General features: G+C 46.3%; 1 protein-coding gene across 1 annotated transcript in view; it reads right to left on the bottom strand.

Annotated features, from left to right (window-relative positions):
* Positions 1-14,479: 14,479 nt before the first annotated feature.
* Positions 14,480-19,176, bottom strand: part of PCARE (photoreceptor cilium actin regulator) — a 36,083-nt gene continuing 31,386 nt past the window's right edge. Inside the window, exon 2 of the mRNA XM_056568557.1 lies at positions 14,480-16,748. Within this exon, the coding sequence (XP_056424532.1) occupies positions 16,619-16,748 (130 nt within the window). The 3' untranslated portion in view covers positions 14,480-16,618. The remainder of the gene's footprint in view (positions 16,749-19,176) is intronic.

Here is a 19,176-nt window from a genome sequence, read left to right as displayed (position 1 = left end):
CGATGGTGACTATAAATAGTTATGTACGATGGGGGGGGGGGGGGGGGGCGCTGCCACCGCGCTAATCATATTATCACAACCCCCCCTGATGGGACTGAACCTAAATCACCTCTGATGGCTCTTTATCCTCTCCTGTATGCTGCAGGTACAGAGCGGTATAACAGAGACATCCTGTATATACAGAGCGGTATACAGAGACACCCTGTATATACAGAGCAGTATACAGTGACACCCTGTATATACAGAGCAGTATACAGAGACATCCTGTATATTACAGAGCGGGTATAACAGTGGACAATCCTGTATATACAGAGCGGTATACAGTGACATCCTGTATATACAGAGCAGTATACAGAGACATCCTGTATAACAAGAGCAGGTATACAGAGACATCCTGTATATACAGAGCGGTATACAGAGACATGTATAACAGTAGCGGTATACAGTGACATCCTGTATATACAGAGCAGTATACAGAGACATCCTGTATATACAGAGCGGTATACAGTGACATCCTGTATATACAGAGCCGGTATACAGGAGACATCCTGTATATACAGAGCAGTATACAGTGACATCCTGTGTATACAGAGCAGTATACAGTGACATCCTGTATATACAGAGCAGTATACAGTGACACCTGTATATACAGAGCAGTATACAGAGACATCCTGTATATACAGAGCAGTATACAGAGATATCCTGTATATACAGAGCGGTATACAGAGACATCCTGTATATACAGAGCAGTATACAGTGACATCCTGTATATACAGAGCAGTATACAGAGACATCCTGTATATACAGAGCAGTATACAGTGACAACCCTGTATATACAGAGCAGTATACAGAGACATCCTGTATATACAGAGCCGGTATACAGAGACATCCTGTATATACAGAGCAGTATACAGTGACAATCTGTATATACAGAGCAGTATACAGAGACATCCTGTATATACAGAGCAGTATACAGTGACACCCTGTATATACAGAGCAGTATACAGAGACATCCTGTATATACAGAGCGGTATACAGAGACATCCTGTATATACAGAGCAGTATACAGTGACACCCTGTATATACAGAGCAGTATACAGAGACATCCTGTATATACAGAGCGGTATACAGAGACATCCTGTATATACAGAGCAGTATACAGTGACATCCTGTATATACAGAGCGGTATACAGAGACATCCTGTATATACAGAGCAGTATACAGTGACATCCTGTATATACAGAGCAGTATACAGAGACATCCTGTATATACAGAGCGGTATACAGTGACATCCTGTATATACAGAGCGGTATACAGTGACATCCTGTATATACAGAGCAGTATACAGTGACATCCTGTATATACAGAGCGGTATACAGTGACATCCTGTATATACAGAGCGGTATACAGTGACATCCTGTATATACAGAGCAGTATACAGTGAAATCCTGTATATAACAGAGCAGTATACAGTGACATCCTGTATATACAGAGCAGTATACAGTGACATCCTGTATATACAGAGCAGTATACAGTGACATCCTGTGTATACAGAGCAGTATACAGTGACATCCTGTATATACAGAGCAGTATACGGTGACATCCTGTATATACAGAGCAGTATACAGTGACCATCCTGTATATACAGAGCAGTATACAGTGACATCCTGTATATACAGAGCAGTATACAGTGACATCCTGTATATACAGAGCAGGTATACAGTGACATCCTGTAGATACAGAGCAGTATACAGTGACATCACTGTGTATACAGAGCAGTATACGGTGACATCCTGTATATACAGAGCAGTATACGGTGACATCCTGTATATACAGAGCAGTATACAGTGACATCCTGTATATACAGAGCAGTATACAGTGACATCCTGTATATACAGAGCAGTATACAGTGACATCCTGTGTATACAGAGCAGTATACAGTGACATCCTGTGTATACAGAGCAGTATACAGTGACATCCTGTAGATACAGAGCAGTATACAGTGACATCCTGTAGATACAGAGCAGTATACAGTGACATCCTGTAGATACAGAGCAGTATACAGAGACATCCTGTATATACAGAGCAGTATACAGTGACATCCTGTAGATACAGAGCAGTATACAGTGACATCCTGTGTATACAGAGCAGTATACAGTGACATCCTGTGTATACAGAGCTTTTTGCGCTGTATTACAGTATTAGATGAGCATGTTTTTATATTTGCCGCCTTTTCTCTTGTTGTGTATGATTTGTTTATCATATTGTTTGTTTCTCTTGTCACAATTAGCGGTGTCCATCTATATATGTGTATACGTACAATGTGCCGCTGTACACTGCAGCCCCTGTATCCCAGTGCTCTCCTACTCCTCTTCTTCCTCCTCCTCCTCTTCTTCCTCCTCCACTTCTTCCTCCTCCTCCTCCTCCTCCTCCTCTTCCTCCTCCTCCTCCTCTTCCTCCTCCTCCTCTTCTTCCTCCTCTTCCTCCTCCTCCTCCTCTTCTTCCTCTTTCTCCTCTTCTTCCTCCTCCTCCTCTTCCTCCTCCTCTTCCTCCTCCCCTTCTTCCTCCTCCCCTTCTTCCTCCTCCCCTTCTTCCTCCTCCTCTTCTTCCTCCTCCTCCTCTTCTTCCTCTTCCTCCTCTTCCTCCTCCTCCTCTTCTTCCTCCTCCTCTTCTTCCTCTTCCTCCTCCTCTTCTTCCTCTTCCTCCTCCTCCTCTTCTTCCTCTTCCTCCTCCTCCTCTTCTTCATCCTCTTCTTCCTCCTTCTCTTCTTCTTCCTCCTCCTCTTCCTCTTCTTCCTCCTCTTCTTCCTCCTCCTCTTCTTCTTCTTCCTCCTCCTCCTCCTCTTCTTCCTCTTCCTCCTCCTCTCCCTCTTCCTCCTCTTCTTCCTCCTCTTCCTCCTCCTCCTCCTCCTCCTCTTCCTCTTCTTCCTCTTCCATTTCCACTACAGGGAACCTAAAAGATCACATACGACCAGAATTTAAAAAAAACATGGTGCAAATTTATTTGTCTTTTTTTCTCGTCTTTGTTTTTCATTGAATTTATTGTTTATTTGGTGAAATCGATCAGGAGAAAAAATGGGATACAAAACATTCTGGGTACACTGGTATTTCCTTTCCATTTAGTGTCACTAGAGATGAGCGAAGTTTCAGTGATTCGATTCGTCACAAACTTCTCGGCTCGGCGGTTGATGACTTTATCCTGCATAAATTACTTCAGCTTTCAGGTGCTCCGGTGGCTGGAGACTCTTTCCTAGGACTGTATCCATCTTTTCCAGCCCACCGGAGCACCTGAAAGCTGAACTAATTTATGCAGGATAAAGTCATCAACTGCAGAGCCGAGAAGTTTGTGACGAATTGAATCACTGTAACTTCGCTCATCTTTAAGTGTCACCAAAAAACACTGTGACAGACTTTGTACTTTATTTGACCATTTACAGAGTTACATCCAGTCAGATGTTCCAGTCATTTCCAAAGATGATACAGTGGTCCCTCAACATACGATGGTAATCCGTTCCAAATGGACCATTGTTTGTTGAAACCATCGCATGTTGAGGGATCCGTGCAATGTAAAGTATAGGACAGTGGTCTACAACCTGCGGACCTCCAGATGTTGCAAAACTACAACACCCAGCATGCCCGGACAGCTGTTGGCTGTCCGGGCATGCTGGGTGTTGTAGTTTTGCAACATCTGGAGGTCCGCAGGTTGAAGACCACTGGTATAGGAAGTTGTACTCACCTGTCCCCGCCGCTCCGGACCATCATCTCTGCCCGGGATGTCGCCCTCCATCGCTGTTGCCGCGTCCCCGAGGTGTCCCCGACGCTCCGGCAAGGCCTCTTCTTCCCCGGCATCCTCGCTCTCCGTCGCCGCCATCATGTCGATACGCACACAGCTCCTATTGGATGACGGGACGGCGTGCGCAGCGGCGTGATGGCGACGATGGAGAGCGCCGACGATGCAGGGGATCCTGAAGAGGACGCGCCGGAGCCCCGAGGACAGGTAAGTGATCGTCAGCGGACCACACGGGGCACCGTAAACGGCTATCCGGGGGCAGCTGAAGCAGTCTGCGCTGCCGGATAGCCGTTTATGCGATGGCCCTAACATACAAAAGCATCGTATGTTGATGCTGCCTTCAACATGCGATGGCCTCTGAGAGTGATCGTATGCTGAAATGATCGTATGTCGGGGCCATCGTAGGTCGGGGGGTCACTGTATATATATGGTATATCGGGGCCATCGTAGGTCGGGGGGTTACTGTATATATATGGTATGTCGGGGCCATCGTAGGTCGGGGGTCACTGTATATATATGGTATGTCGGGGCCATCGTAGGTCGGGGGGGTCACTGTATATATATGGTATGTCGGGGCCATCGTAGGTCGGGGGGGTCACTGTATATATATGGTAGGTCGGGGCCATCGTAAGTCGGGGGGGTCACTGTATATATATGGTATGTCGGGGCCATCGTAGGTCGGGGGGGTCACTGTATATATATGGTAGGTCGGGGCCATCGTAGGTCGGGGGGGTCACTGTATATATATGGTATGTCGGGGCCATCGTAGGTCGGGGGGTCACTGTATATATATGGTATGTCGGGGCCATGGTAGGTCGGGGGGGTCACTGTATATATATGGTATGTTGGGGCCATCGTAGGTCGGGGGGTCACTGTATATATATGGTATGTCGGGGCCATCGTAGGTCGGGGGGGTCACTGTATATATATGGTATGTCGGGGCCATCGTAGGTCGGGGGGTCACTGTATATATATGGTATGTCAGGGCCATCGTAGGTCGGGGGTCACTATATATATATATGGTATGTCGGGGCCATCGTAGGTCGGGGGGTCACTGTATATAATATAATTCTGCTTTGCCCCGATGTCCCCATTTCTCACCTAATAGTTCTGGGTCTGTACAGGGAGGACTTTACTTCTGGGAGTTGTAGTGCACACAGTACAGGAAAGCTCAGCTCTTTACACTGTGACGCTATTAGGACACATCGATAATTAACTTCGAATACACAATAGTAGAATTCTAGACGCAGCTTTGGAGGTGACCTGAAGTACAGGAGGATATAATTGAGATGAAGTTTCTCATCCTTATATGTAGAATGGTTTTTATAGATGAACCAATGGGTTTTCTGGCTTTATGTACAAAAAAGAAAACAAAACAGCTTTCATTTACATCATAATAAAAAATGTTCTCAAATATTTGTGTTTAACTAATGTTAAAGGCGTACTATGATATTGAAACAAATCTAAATACCTTTAAAAAGAGGTGTTGTTCTCCAGAATCGGTCCAGCGGTTCTCCCGTTACAGCCCACGGTAATTTTGCTTACTTCCGGGCACTGTACGTCTCAAAATGACGTCAGAATTGACGCTACCCAGCATTCATAGCGCCTATCCCTCTGCTCTCAAGCCCTCCCTCACTGTAGCTCCCCACCCCTAATAATATTCAGCACTACGCCCCTCTCTGCCTTCTCTACACTCTACTTTATGCGTAAGTTGCTTTGTGAATATAACTGATAGTTATGCCGACGTAAATATCAGTTATATTACTGGACGCAAGTAATCACATGCCCGGTCCGAGGATGCTGCTGAGTGCGCAGGCGCGCGACTCGCAGCATGATAGGAGGGAGGTAAGAGAGGCATTTCCTCAGCCGAGCGAATGCCGGCTGAGGAAACGAGGGGGGTTATGAATATTTTGACGGGGAGGGACCGACTCGGGCTTATTGGGGCCGGCAGACTGCGGGGAGGATCCTAGAAATTATGACGTTTCGTTACAAACATGGCGACAGACGGCCAGAACATGCGGAACGAGCGTCATAGCTCACAGTAAGACGATGAACTTCCGGATTACGTGAAAAACAGGGATGCTTGCATGGAAGGTTATAGAGGTAATTTACACTATTGTATAACTTGCTAAATTATTGCTAATGGCAGTTAAATGTTTTGCTTTAGAGTACTCCTTTAAGTGCTCATCTGGAGGCCTCAAGCCACCTACAGCCACATGCCAGTAAGTCAAGTCTTCTATGTCTGCTGTCATTACCTAAAGTCAAGTCAAGTCTAAAAGTCCAGTCTATTATAGTCAGCATGACTGCCCTAAAGTCTGTTAATGTCACTACAAGTCCCAGCAAGCTGTGAGGTCCTTCTGTGTTACTGTCCACCTCTCTGGGATCCTGGCCTAGCTGTAAAGACTATTTCCATCTGTCTACCTCAGTAAAGCTACCGTTAACCCTAACCTGGTCTTGGACTATTATTGCCCTGCCTAACCTTGGTATAGCAGTATTACCGTTTGGGTAGTGACCGGGAAAACCACGCCCTGGCGTCACGAACATTTAGGGGCTAATAACTCCTTGCCCCTGGGCTACAACATCTGCCCCATACCTCACCTCATCACACCCCGTGGCCCACCACAACTAAACTTTGGCATCAAAAACAGGATACGGGTGTGTGCCTTAGCCATAAAGCCGCAAGTCCCCCCCCCCCCCCCCAGTCTGAACTGTGTCCGAAGTAAATCGCATGCAGTTGCGAAAAAGTTTGCGCCCGAAAATTGTACAGGACTGTCTTTATTGCTGCAAAGAGTTATTAGCGGGCACTGATAAAGTAGTAGGGGAGGTGAAAGAAAGACTGTTAATTGATATTGCCAAGGGTGTGAAGTCCATACCTGAAGGGGTTAAAGAGAGGCCGGTGTTTCACGCGCATGCGAGCTGCTCCGCCCCCTCAGTCCCCAGCTGTGACGCCTCTTCAGTGTGCGAGCCGGAACTAAAGATCTGGCCCGTGTTGCATGGGGGAAGACTTTATAAAACGGACTCAAACTGGAAGTTTTCTGCGCGCAGCCCATCGAAGTCCCTGGGTACTCGCTACATAGTAGGGGGAACGCCAGTCGGGGGGGTTCCTGTTAATCAAGAGGTAAACCGCTGCAGTCTATTGCCCAGTATCTTAAAGGGCCAGCGCACCCAAAATCTTCTTAAAGAGACAGTGCACCCCAAAGACGGCACACTCAAATCACCTTAAAGTGACAGCGCAATCAAATCTTCTTAAAGTGACAGCGCACTCAAGGAAATCGACGAGATGTCAGCACCCAGCTCTCCAGATCAACTCGGCAACAGTGCCCCTCCATCCCCAGCAGTGGGAACACCTGCTACTCCAGCGGTCAGGATGCTGCTGGTCCGGCTTGCAGTCCATGTCAACAATGTGGGTGTTGCAGCATCAGCACCAGTATTTTTGGGGAATCCTGTCCTTCCCATCTACAATGAAGACCCCTTCACTCTGAGGGATTTCAAGGAGAAGATTCAGAGTTTGTTTGTCTTTTATTCTCTCCCTCCTAATCAACAAGTTCAGCTGCTCACAGGACAATTACAAGGACCAGCACTTGAGGAAGTCCGCACCTGGCCCACCTCCGAGAAGGCGACGGTAGAGTAGATCTTTGAGGGGTTGTTCCAGGTATATGAGTCAAATTCTCAGTCAGAGGTACGCCTCCGGTTGTATGAGAGACGGTAGAAGCCAGGTGAGACTCTGAGAGCTTATGCAGTAGCTTTACAAAATGCCCTAGAGACTGTTCAAAAGCTAGATGGTATCACTCCCGGTCAGGGTAACAAAGTGTATTGATGGACAGGTTTATCGATGGGGCTCACAATAAATGGGACAAAGCTCAATTGAGGATGTTAGCAGTCCAAAACCCCAATTTGCCCTTTCCTGCTTTCAAGAGACTGGCTATTCAGGTCATAGAGCCTGGGACTGAGTCTGAAGAAGGTTGTGCCGCTATGCCAGAGCCCCTGGGTGTCGCAGCCGGCCTCATGCCACCATCACAGGCTCCCGCCCCAGTGTCCAATACGCTATCAGTCCCCACAGCCGCAGAGTTTCAGAGTGTTAAACAGAACATTGAACAATTGACTCAGGCTGTGAAAGAACTTGCCATTCGGGCCGCTCCGGCTGACCGTGAACCGCCCCTTCCTAGGAAACCTGTATTTGTTTCTGCTCCCCATCATGTTAACCCCCGCAATAATCTGCCCACTAGGCACCCAGGGACCCAAAGGTCATTTTGTACCTACTGCAACAAATCTGGACATTGGAAAGTACAAAGTTGGGATTTAAATAGATTTTCACAAACCCAGGACAATCTAAGTCGGGACTCTCACTTTATGTTGCCCCCTGCCCCTATGTAAAAGTCATTGTAGAAGGTATCCAGTTGGAGGCGTTAATAGATATGTTTTTTTTACAAGAACTGGAATGCTTATTTGTTATGTGAACCTGATGATGTTGATTTCAGAGTAGTAGCAGGTAATGGGAAACCAATACCCAGACATGGATATTGGGAGCCCACCATCCAGTTGGGGAAGCACGTACTCAGGGGACAGTGAGTAATTGTAACTGATGTGTCTGATAAGGAGTCTGCAGAGTTCATAGTAGGAATGAATATCATAAAACATTGTTTTACTGACATTGTAGATTCCTTGTATGCCTCTATTCCCTACTTGTCCAGCGGGCCACACAGCACCACTTAAAGGATCTCCAAGCGGAGCAAGGTGAAGTTTGCAAAGTGTGAATTCAAGTCGGTGACCTTACAACCCAACACAGTCCTTTGGTGTCGTGCATGTCCTGGAGTGAGAAACAAGAGACAGTCCTTTGGTGTCGTGCATGTCCTGGAGTGAGAAACAAGGACTATCAAGCCCTGCTGGAGCCTATACAATTAGAGGATCATCCTCTCGTTCACAGTTATCAATGGGAAAGTTACAGTCCGACTAGTCAATCTGTCCAGTGTGGCTACAGTCTTGCCGAAATACACCCCATCGCCCAGTTGTATCTTCAAGAGTCAAGCAACATCTTATCAGAACGCAAGGTGGCTCAACAACAGACAGCTCAAGTGACTCCAAGTTCTGCTGAAAGACCCCCTGAGCCTTGGTGGGCACAACTTCCAGTGGGAGATTAAACTACTCAGAGGGATCAAGTTAACAGAGTCATCAATGTCACCAAGAGGTACCAAGCAGCTTTCAGTAAGCATCCGACTGACTTTGGTTGTACGTCCATGATCCAGCACCAGATTCTGACAGGTGACAGCCAACCTATCAAAGAAAGACACCACCCAGTTGCACCAGGCATGTACCAAACTGTCAAGAAGATGCTGGTCGCCATGAAGGACGCAAACGTCATTCAAGAAAGTCAGAGTCCCTGGGCGGCGCACCTTGTCCTAGTCAAAAAGAAGGATGGGACTATCCGTTTCGGTGTTGATTAAAGGAAACTAAATGATGTCAAACATAAGGACGCTTATCCTCTTCCAAGAATCGAAGAGTCACTCACCGCCCTTGGGTCGGCTGCCTACTTCTCCACCTTGGATTTAACCAGTGGATTTAACCAGTATTGGCAAGTGCCTATGTCTGAAGAAGACCGTGAGAAGACAGCCTTAGTGACACCCATGGGATTGTTAGCATTCAAGAGTATGCCGTTTGGGCTGTGCAATGCCCCTGCTACTTTCCAGTGGCTAATGGAGTGGTATTTGGGCCATCTCAGTTTCCAGAGTGTACTGTTGTACCTTAATGACATCATTGTGTACTCCAAGTCCTGAAGCACCTGTTGACAGAACCACCCATCCTGGCGTATCCAGACTACACTCAACCATTCCAACTGTATACTGATGCCAGCTTTGAGGGTCTGGGAGCTGTTCTGTCCCAAGTCAGAGGAGGGCAAGAGCGGGTGATAGCCTATGCCAGCCGTAATCTGTGAGGAGCAGAGAAGAATGATGCCAACTACAGTTCCTTTAAGCTGGAACTCCTTGCCCTCGTATGGGCCATGACTGAAAAGTTTAAGGACTACCTAGCCGCTACACCTTTCACTGTCTACACGGACAATAACCCATTGGCTAACCTTAACACCACCAAACTGGGTGCTATTGAGCAGCGTTGGGCCTTAAGGTTGGCCAATTACGACTTCACCATAGAGTACAGAAGCGGCACGTCGAATATCAACGCCGATGTACTATCCTGCATGACCCCCGTCGAAGAACCACCTGTCAAAGATGAGTGGGAAGATGTGGAGATGCCCCAGTTCTACCAGAGATTTGTAAGTCAGAATACTATGACCATCTTTGAAGAGGGTGGATCCCGGTCCAGGAAGACCAATACACCTGGACAGGACAGAAAGTCTGCAGGACAAAAGTCGAGTCATGGGGATCTGTTGGACTACCTTCTGTTGAAAAAGGTACCAAACCATCTACGCCGGGTCCAGAGCGACTACGAGTTGAAGCGTCTTTGGCGACAGAGGAAGCAACGGTTCATACACAAGGGACTGTTGTACCCAAACTCTTTGGATCCGGTTTCAGCTGGACGACTTCATCAGATCCTGGTACCCCGAAGAGATGTGGCGATGGTCCTCAACGCCTACCATGATCAGTCGGGACACCTTGGAGTCCACAAGACCGAAGCTACTATCAGGCGAAAATTCTACTGGATCGGGATGCAAAGCGACATTGAAAAATGGTGCAGTGAGTATGCCATCTGCAACGTCACCAAGAATGGGTGAAAGGGCACTAGAGCACCTCTTCATTCCATCCAGAGTGAAAGGCCTAACCAGTTGGTCGCACTAGACCATGTCAAGTTGTCTCCTACCCGATCCGGGTACACTTATGCTCTCACCATGGTTGATCACTAATCCAAGTGGGTTGTGGTGGTCCCAGTTAAAGACCTCACAGCCAAAACCACAGCCCAGATGTTCTATTCCCATTGGGTGCAAATCCTGGGGTGTCCGGTGTCTGTCCTAATGGACCGAGGAAAGGCCTTCGAGGCCCAACTCTTCTAAGAGATATGTCAGTTCCATGCCTGCAAGAAACTCCAGATGACTGCTTATCACCCTCAAGGGAACGGGCTCTGTGAGAAAATCAATCAAGTCTTCATCCATATGCTGCAAGCAGCATCTGTGTCCAAACACGAGGAGTGGCCCCGGTTGTTGCCAGAGTTGTTAGCAATCTATAATAATGCAGTCCACTGTTCTACTGGATGCACTCCATTCTACCTGATGATGGGTCGACACGGCCAGCTGCCAAAGGACCGGACGTTTGGACTCCAAGCTCCTTTCAACAACTCTCCACAAGCTTCCATAAAGTGGGTCTCCGACCACCAAAGAAGGATCCAGAAAGCAAAAGAGATTGTCAACAAAAAGATGGGCGAGGCTCAACAGTGGCAACAGCAGGATTACAATCGTCATGCCTCCGCCAAACCTCTCCAGATAGGCGACACGGTCTGGTTGTGGAAGTTCCCAAGGACCCACAAACTGGACTTCATTTGGGAAACGGAGCCTTACACGGTGACGGCTGTACCCTACCCGGACTCAGATGTGTATGCGATTCAGAAGCCAGAGTACGAGCCGCAAGTCGTCCTTTGTGACATAACTTGATTCTGTTACAATGAAGACCTGCCTGTGCTACCCGTACCTTCACCACTGACAGTCAGACCTGTGAGGGAGTATGTGCACGGAGAGGGAATTCACCCATTCATAGACTTCCCCATGTTCTCTCCCAACCAATCTGCAATCTTTGGTATCATGCCAACTCATGGGCTGGTGCAACCAACTCTCGTCACCTCACCAGCTCAAGTCCTGTCACCATTGGCACCAGTCTATACTCCAGTCTCCAGACCACCTGCCTCACCCATGTCCATGTCTACAAGTCTAAGTCCTGCCAGTCCAAAGTTACTGCCTACTTCAATTGAGTCAAGAGCTCCCGAAGAAGTAGGCATTCCTGAGTTCTAAGAGGTGGTGCTGCGTAGGTCTCAACAGTCCACGCAAGGTCAGATACCAGCCAGATTCAAAGAGTAAGCATCATGGGCAGTAAACACTAAAGTCGTGTACTACACATAGTCATCAGTACACATAAAGTACACCAAAAGTCATACAGTAGGACTGTAAGACTCACAACCACACAGTCCACACAAATGTGATATGTTTCAAATGTCAAATTTGATATGTCTTGTGTTCTCATGCTCAGGATACTTTACTGGCCAGAAGGTATTCCTGTTACTTACAGAAGCACGTAATATAAGTCAAAGTTAACAGAATGTCAAATGTTATCTACAAAAATGTCTAACATAAGAAATTGTCTAGCATAAATATAAAGTGTTCTGGGGAGAAGTGTGTAATGCCAAGGGACCCCAGTAGCCAAGGCATTGGGTAGAGAGCCTCCGGCAACCCAATCCACCAGTGTCATGTCTAGTCTTGTATAAAGTGTTGTTATGTATAGTCAACTGTCATAGTATATATAGTCATAGTCCATAAGTCGTGTTATGTCATAGGTATGTTGTTATTCTTATATTCCATCATACAATCTACCGGAGCATGTATGGACATTTATACAGACAGAGGGATATAGTCCCGTACAGTACTTAGGCCCTGTCAGGTTGAGTCCCTCTGTGTCCTAGGGGCCCTCCTGCAGCGTCTCCCCCATAGTAATATATATTGTGTATAGTGTTATGTGTGTCATGTATAAAGGACCTTTAAGGACCTTTGAGTTAGTCACATGATAATGTGTTCACATGATGTGTTTGTTACCCAGAGAGCACCAGCTAATAAACGAGGTAGCCATTACAATCTCTCTCTTACCACACTCTTTCTGCTGAGGTAAAGTAAAGATCAGATGTCTCAGAGCAAGTGTCCAGCTCATCTGGAGGCCTCAAGCCTACCTACAGTCATATGCCAGTGTGTCAAGTCTTCTATGTCTGCTGTCTCTATCTACAGTCAAGTCAAGTCTAAAAGTCAAGTCTATTATAGTCAACATGGCTGCCCTAAAGTCTGGTAAAGTCACTACAAGTCCCAGCAAGCTGCGAGGTCCTTCTGTGTTACTGGCCACCTCTCTGGGATCCTGGCCTAGTTGTAAAGACTATTTCCATCTGTCTATCTCAGTAAAACTACCATTAACCCTAACCTGGTCTTGGACTATTATTGCCCTGCCTAACCTTGGAATAGCAGTACTACCATTCGGGTGGTTACCGGGAAAACCACGCCCTGGCGTCAAGAACATTTAGGGGTTAATAACACCTTGCCCCTGGGCTACAACATCTGCCCCATACCTCCCCTTATCACACCCCATGGCCCACCACACATAAGGCTGGGTTTAATTCCTATTTGTGGCCTGTTTAAAACAAATACTTGGCTCTTTTCAGTGAGCATCATAGTACACATAATATACCATATATGCCGGCGTATAAGACGACTGGGCGTATAAGACGACCCCCACATTAGGTTGCAGTTCCCCCATATTAGTAGGCAGCTCCCCCACATTAGGTCAGCAGTTCCCCCACAATAGTAGGCAACTCCCCCACATTAGGTCAGCGCTCCCCCCACATTAGGTCAGCAGTTCCCCCCCACATTAGGTCAGCAGTTCCCCCACAATAGTAGGCAGCTCCCCCCACATTAGGTCAGCAGTTCCCCCACATTAGGTTGACAGTTCCCCCACAATAGTAGGCAGCTTCCCCCACATTAGGTCGGGAGTTACCCCACATTAGGTCGGGAGTTACCCCACATTAGTAGGCAGCTCCCCCACATTAGTAGACAGTCCCCCCCCCCCCCCCCTCACAGACATACAGCCTCCAGCCATATACAATGTATGGCTGGAGGCTGTATGTCTGTACTGCCCCCACAGTGTTCTGATTACCGCTTCTCCGGCCCGGGGTCACCATCTACTGCTATGGACCATAGCAGCAGTCCCGGGCCTGTAGGAGCGGTGACCGGATCACTGAAGAAGATGACGCGCCGCCGGTCACTCACCAGCCCCCGGCCGGCATGCGTCCTCGGTCCTCCTGCGTCTCTATGGTCGCAGGAGGACGTCAATGACGTCCCATGCGTACAACCATAGAGGCGGAGAAGCGGAGGAGGACCGCAGGAGGACGCGCGCCGGTCGGGGAATGCTGAGTGACCGGCAGACATCCCTATGTCCCGAAAAGATCTTTCGGGACACAGGGATGTCCAGCATAGGAAAAGCTATGATTATCTGCTCCCGTCATACTAAAAACCAGGTTGCCTCCAGCTGTTGTGTAACTACAACTACCAGCATGCCCGGACTGGCAAAGGCTGTCCGGGCATGCTGGGAGTTGTAGTTTCACAACAGCTGGAGACCCCCTGGTTTTTAGTATCAGTAATTAGTTTTTATCTGCTCTGGCCGGCCCCCGCACACGGGAGCCGGCCCGGACAGATAGTCATAAGTTTTCCTATCCCAGACCCCAATACCCGGCGTATAAGACGACCCCCAAATTTTCCGAAAAAAAGTCGGGGTTAAAAAGTCGTCTTATACACAGGAATATACGGTACTCAGGGGAGATAACACACTTTTTATAATCCTGGAACATACTACACATGATATACTCTGGGGACATAATACACTTTATATATTTCGGGGACATAATACACATTATATACTCCGGGGACATAATACACTTTTTTTTTTTTTTCAAATGTTTTTTTATTAAAGAATTTTTCTTTAAAACAGATATTTGACAGTAAAGAAAATATAAGTACATAGAATAATAAACAAAGGTCATCACATATTAACAAGACAGGATACAATATGGTAATCTGAATAGATCCGGCTGTCAAGATGTTGTTAAGTCCAGATTTTCTCAGGTCGGCTCTGTGAGTATCCAGGGAAGGCCCCACGTCAGAGACATAGGCCAACATTTATCATTGTAGGTGTAAGTGAAGCATTTTTTAAGACCTTTTTTTTGTGTGCTGGTAATATGTAGGAGCACCAAATTTATTAAATGGTCAAAGAGCATTTGGTAAATTTTGTGCAGGTCACATTTTCTGAAATTTCTCTCTTCACATACACAAAAAAGCTAAGTCTGGGCTCGTGTAGTTTTAGAGATTTTTCAGTGGCCTTTTCACAAAAAGGCGCAGTTGATAAAACCCTTCCATATCATGTGTATTTCCAGAATCAGTGGATTGCAACTCAAAATCAGCAGAAATGTGTAAACCAAAAAGTGCAAAAAAGGCGCAAAAAAACCCTGCATGCTCCTTTTTTGCCCCTTTTCTAGACACAAACAACAGTCTAAAGACAATGATAAATGTGGGCAATAGAGTATAGATAGAAGCCGTTATCTGACAAATAATGAAGCTAGGATTTTATGAAGTGGTATTAGTGGGTACTAGTAATATCTCTAGAGTTCCCCACAATCCGGATCTATTACACCTCAGCTGATGGTCAAGACACAATACACTTTATATACTCTGTGGAGATAATACACTTTATATACTCCGGGGACATAATATACTTTATATACTCCGGGGACATAATATACTTTATATACTCTGGGGACATAATATACTTTATATACTTCGGGGACATAATACACTTTATATACTCTGTGGAGATAATACACTTTATATACTCTGGGGACATAATATACTTTATATACTCCGGGGACATAATACACTTTATATACTCTGTGGAGATGATACACTTTATATACTCCGGGGACATAATATACTTTATATACTCCGGGAACATAATACACTTTATATACTTCGGGGACATAATACACATTCTATACCCCATGGATATAATAGACATTATATTCTCCAGGGACATAATATACTTGATATACTCTGTGGAGATTATACACTTTATATACTCCGGGGACATAATACACTTTATATACTCCGGGGACATAATACACTTTATATACTTTGGGGACATAATACACATTATATACTCTGTGGAGATAATACACATTATATACTCTGTGGACATAATACACTTTATATACTCCTGGGACATAATACATCTAATATACTCCGGGGAAATAATACACATTCTATACCCCGTGGATATAATAGACATTATATTCTCCAGGGACATAATATACTTTATATACTCTGTGGACATAATACACTTTATATACTCTGTGGAGATAATATACTTTATATACTCCAGGGACATAATATACTTTATATACTTCGGGGATATAATATACTTTATATACTCCAGGACATAATATACTTTATATACTCCAGGACATAATATACTTTATATACTCCAGGACATAATACACTTTATATACTCCAGGGACATAATATACTTTATATACTCCAGGGACATAATATACTTTATATACTCCAAGGACATAATATACTTTACAACTTCAGGGACATCTGGGGCTTTAGTCACAAATGTCATGTAAACTGCAAAATTTGCCAGGCACATGTGTTTTGAGTTGTATGTCTTCCCTGGGTTCACGATTTGCCCAGCCTACATTTTGTGGGTTGCAGGATATGCCAGGCACATGTGTTTTCAGTTGCATTACTTGCCTTGTACACACATTTTGGGTTGCCTGAATTGCAAGGCTCATGTATCATGAGTTGCAGGTCTCGTTGGGCACACAAATAATTGCCAGGCACACATGTTTGGGGGTTGCACGAGTTGACACATGAAGCAACTACCTACCCCACAAGTCACAAGCTATTACAGCCATATACATACAGGTCTATAACAGTCATTCCAGTACAATTCTGCATACTGAGAATTCACTAATAAGAGAAAATATGGAAATAATTCCCAAATAAAGCACATTTCTTTACAAAGACACCTCATGTTCAGGCTTTCAGAGCCCATTGTAAGTAATGGCGTCAGTGAGGGGTGGTCAGTCATTCCTTCTGCAGGCCTTGGCCCACCACACACAGCTCCGATTGTGCTGCCGTCTGGCCGGCTGCTCTGGGATCCGCTAAGCTCTGGCTGGCCGCAGGCTCGCTGTCCTTCTGGGCGGATTCCTCAGCCCTGAAATGAGAAAAGAGGCTTATTGCTGAGACAATAATGAGAGATGACGTTATTATGTTAAGCACACGCTGGTAATCGCATTATCGCTCTCATATTGGGACGTGTATAATCCTGCGGCTGCAGCATTTATGAAACATGTTTTGCTTATTACAGGAAAAACTCTCCTCCCCTACGAGACAAAGCACAGACGCTGGTGAAGTGAGAACACGTCTGTATGGCCCGAGCCTGATATCATTTTATCTACTAGTAGTGTGAACAGTGACCTCCCTCCGCTCAGATAATAATGTATGAAGTGAGGAGCTCAGTCATTCCTGTAGACCGGACATTCCGTGTTGTCACCATTTCTCTCTCAGGGCGGCTCTCACAAGATGTTTTCAGGACATTTCGACTTCTCATTTGTTGGAGTCTACGTGTCCTTTCTTATTCACATTCTTCAGCCCGTCTTGCCGCACATTTTTTAACTATTTGTTTATAGGATTACTTTTTTGGTAAGGCATTGTTCCCCTTACTTTCTACTTTCTCTTAGCCAGGGCTCCACAAATCCCAGGAGCCAGGTTGCCATGGCAACTGAGAATTTCATCCTGGCGTCAATGTGTTTGTCAGCCTGATCAAAGGTGACGTATAGCAATTAAACACACCTGGTAATTGATGTATCCCCTTCTAATCTAGAGCTGGACTACCTGAGCAGAGAAGGACACTGCTCTGTGCTGCCCCTGGTGGTGGCCCACAGAAGCTCCTTGCACACTTCCTTTCATTTAGAGGCTCATGTCACCCTACTCCAGCTGCACCTCATGTCACTACTGTCACTCTCCTGTGATTGTCGCCACCCTCCCTCCTGCTGCACCTCCTGTCGCTGCTTTAACCGTTCCTCCTGCTGTACCACCTGTCACTGTTTCCACCCTCCTTCTTGCTGCACGTCATATCACTCTCCTTCCTGCTCTACCTCCTGTCACCCTTCTTCCTGTTGTGCCTCCTTTCACCCTCCCTCCTGCTGCACCTCCTGTCCCTGCTGTTACCCTCCCTCCTGCTGCCCTTCCTGTCACTGCTGTCATTCTAGCTCCTGCTGCACCTCCTGTCACCCTCCCTCCTGCTGCAACTGCTGTCCACTCTATCCAAAAGTGTGGAAAAGTATAAGATGCTTTTAAAAGAAAAAAAAACCACCACCTTTTCTCGACCCCCCCCCCCCCCCAAAATAAATAAATAAATACATAAACATATTTGTTTAAACTATTAAATTATCACATTACTAATCCCATCTGGTAAGCAGAATAAATAATTCCAAACTGCAAAATTGCGGATTTTTTTAACATCCCAGAATAAAACTAATAAAAAGTGATCAAAAATTCAATACTACACAAAAGTGGTACCGTTAAAAACTACAGCTCACGACACAAAACTGAAAAGTTGCATAGGTCCTTAAAAAATATGGCTTGTAATTTTTTTTTCTTGCTGGCTCCTATATTCAAAATTAATGTCAAGTCCTGCTCTTAGCTAACTGTGGACCAAACCAATGCACAGTCACCACCTACAATAATGGACTGATCCAATGAACTGTCCCAGCTGTCACTTACCTAACTGTGGACCAAAACAATACACAATCACTATCTACAATAATGGACTGATCCAATGCACAGTCACTACCTACAATAATGGACTGATCCAATGCACAGTCACTACCTACAATAATGGACTGATCCAATGCACAGTCACTACCTACAATAATGGACTGATCCAATGAACTGTCCCCGCTGACACTTAACTACACAGTGAACAAACCAATTCACAATCACTATCTACAATAAAGGACCGAACCAATGCACAGTCCCTACCTACAATAATGGACTGGTCCAACACAGCAGCACATTACCCTATCTCTAGAACCAATACAGTGGTCCCTCAACATACGATGGTAATCCGTTCCAAATGGACCATCGTTTGTTGAAACCATCGCATGTTGAGGGATCCGTGCAATGTAAAGTATAGGACAGTGGTCTACAACCTGCGGACCTCCAGATGTTGCAAAACTACAACACCCAGCATGCCCGGACAGCCGTTGGCTGTCCGGGCATGCTGGGTGTTGTAGTTTTGCAACATCTGGAGGTCCGCAGGTTGAAGACCACTGGTATTAAAAGTTGTACTCACCTGTCCCCGCCGCTCCGGACCGTCACCGCTCGTCACCGCTGCCCGGGATGTCGCCGTCCATCGCTGTCGCCATGTCCCCGGGGTGTCCCCGACACTCCGGCAAGGCCTCTGCTTCCCCGGCATCTTCGCTCTCCGTCGCCGCCATCACGTCGTTACGCACGCCGCTCCTATTGGATGACGGGACGGCGTGCGCAGTGACGTGATGACGATGATGGAGAGCGCCGACGATGCAGGGGATCCCGAAGAGGACTGTCCGGAACACCCGGGACAGGTAAGTGATCGTCAG

Source organism: Hyla sarda, chromosome 3 (genome assembly GCF_029499605.1).
Source record: "Hyla sarda isolate aHylSar1 chromosome 3, aHylSar1.hap1, whole genome shotgun sequence".
NCBI lineage: Eukaryota > Metazoa > Chordata > Amphibia > Anura > Hylidae > Hyla > Hyla sarda.
The sequence above is the reverse complement of the archived record's forward strand: the minus strand, read 5'-3'. Positions and strand labels throughout refer to the sequence as shown.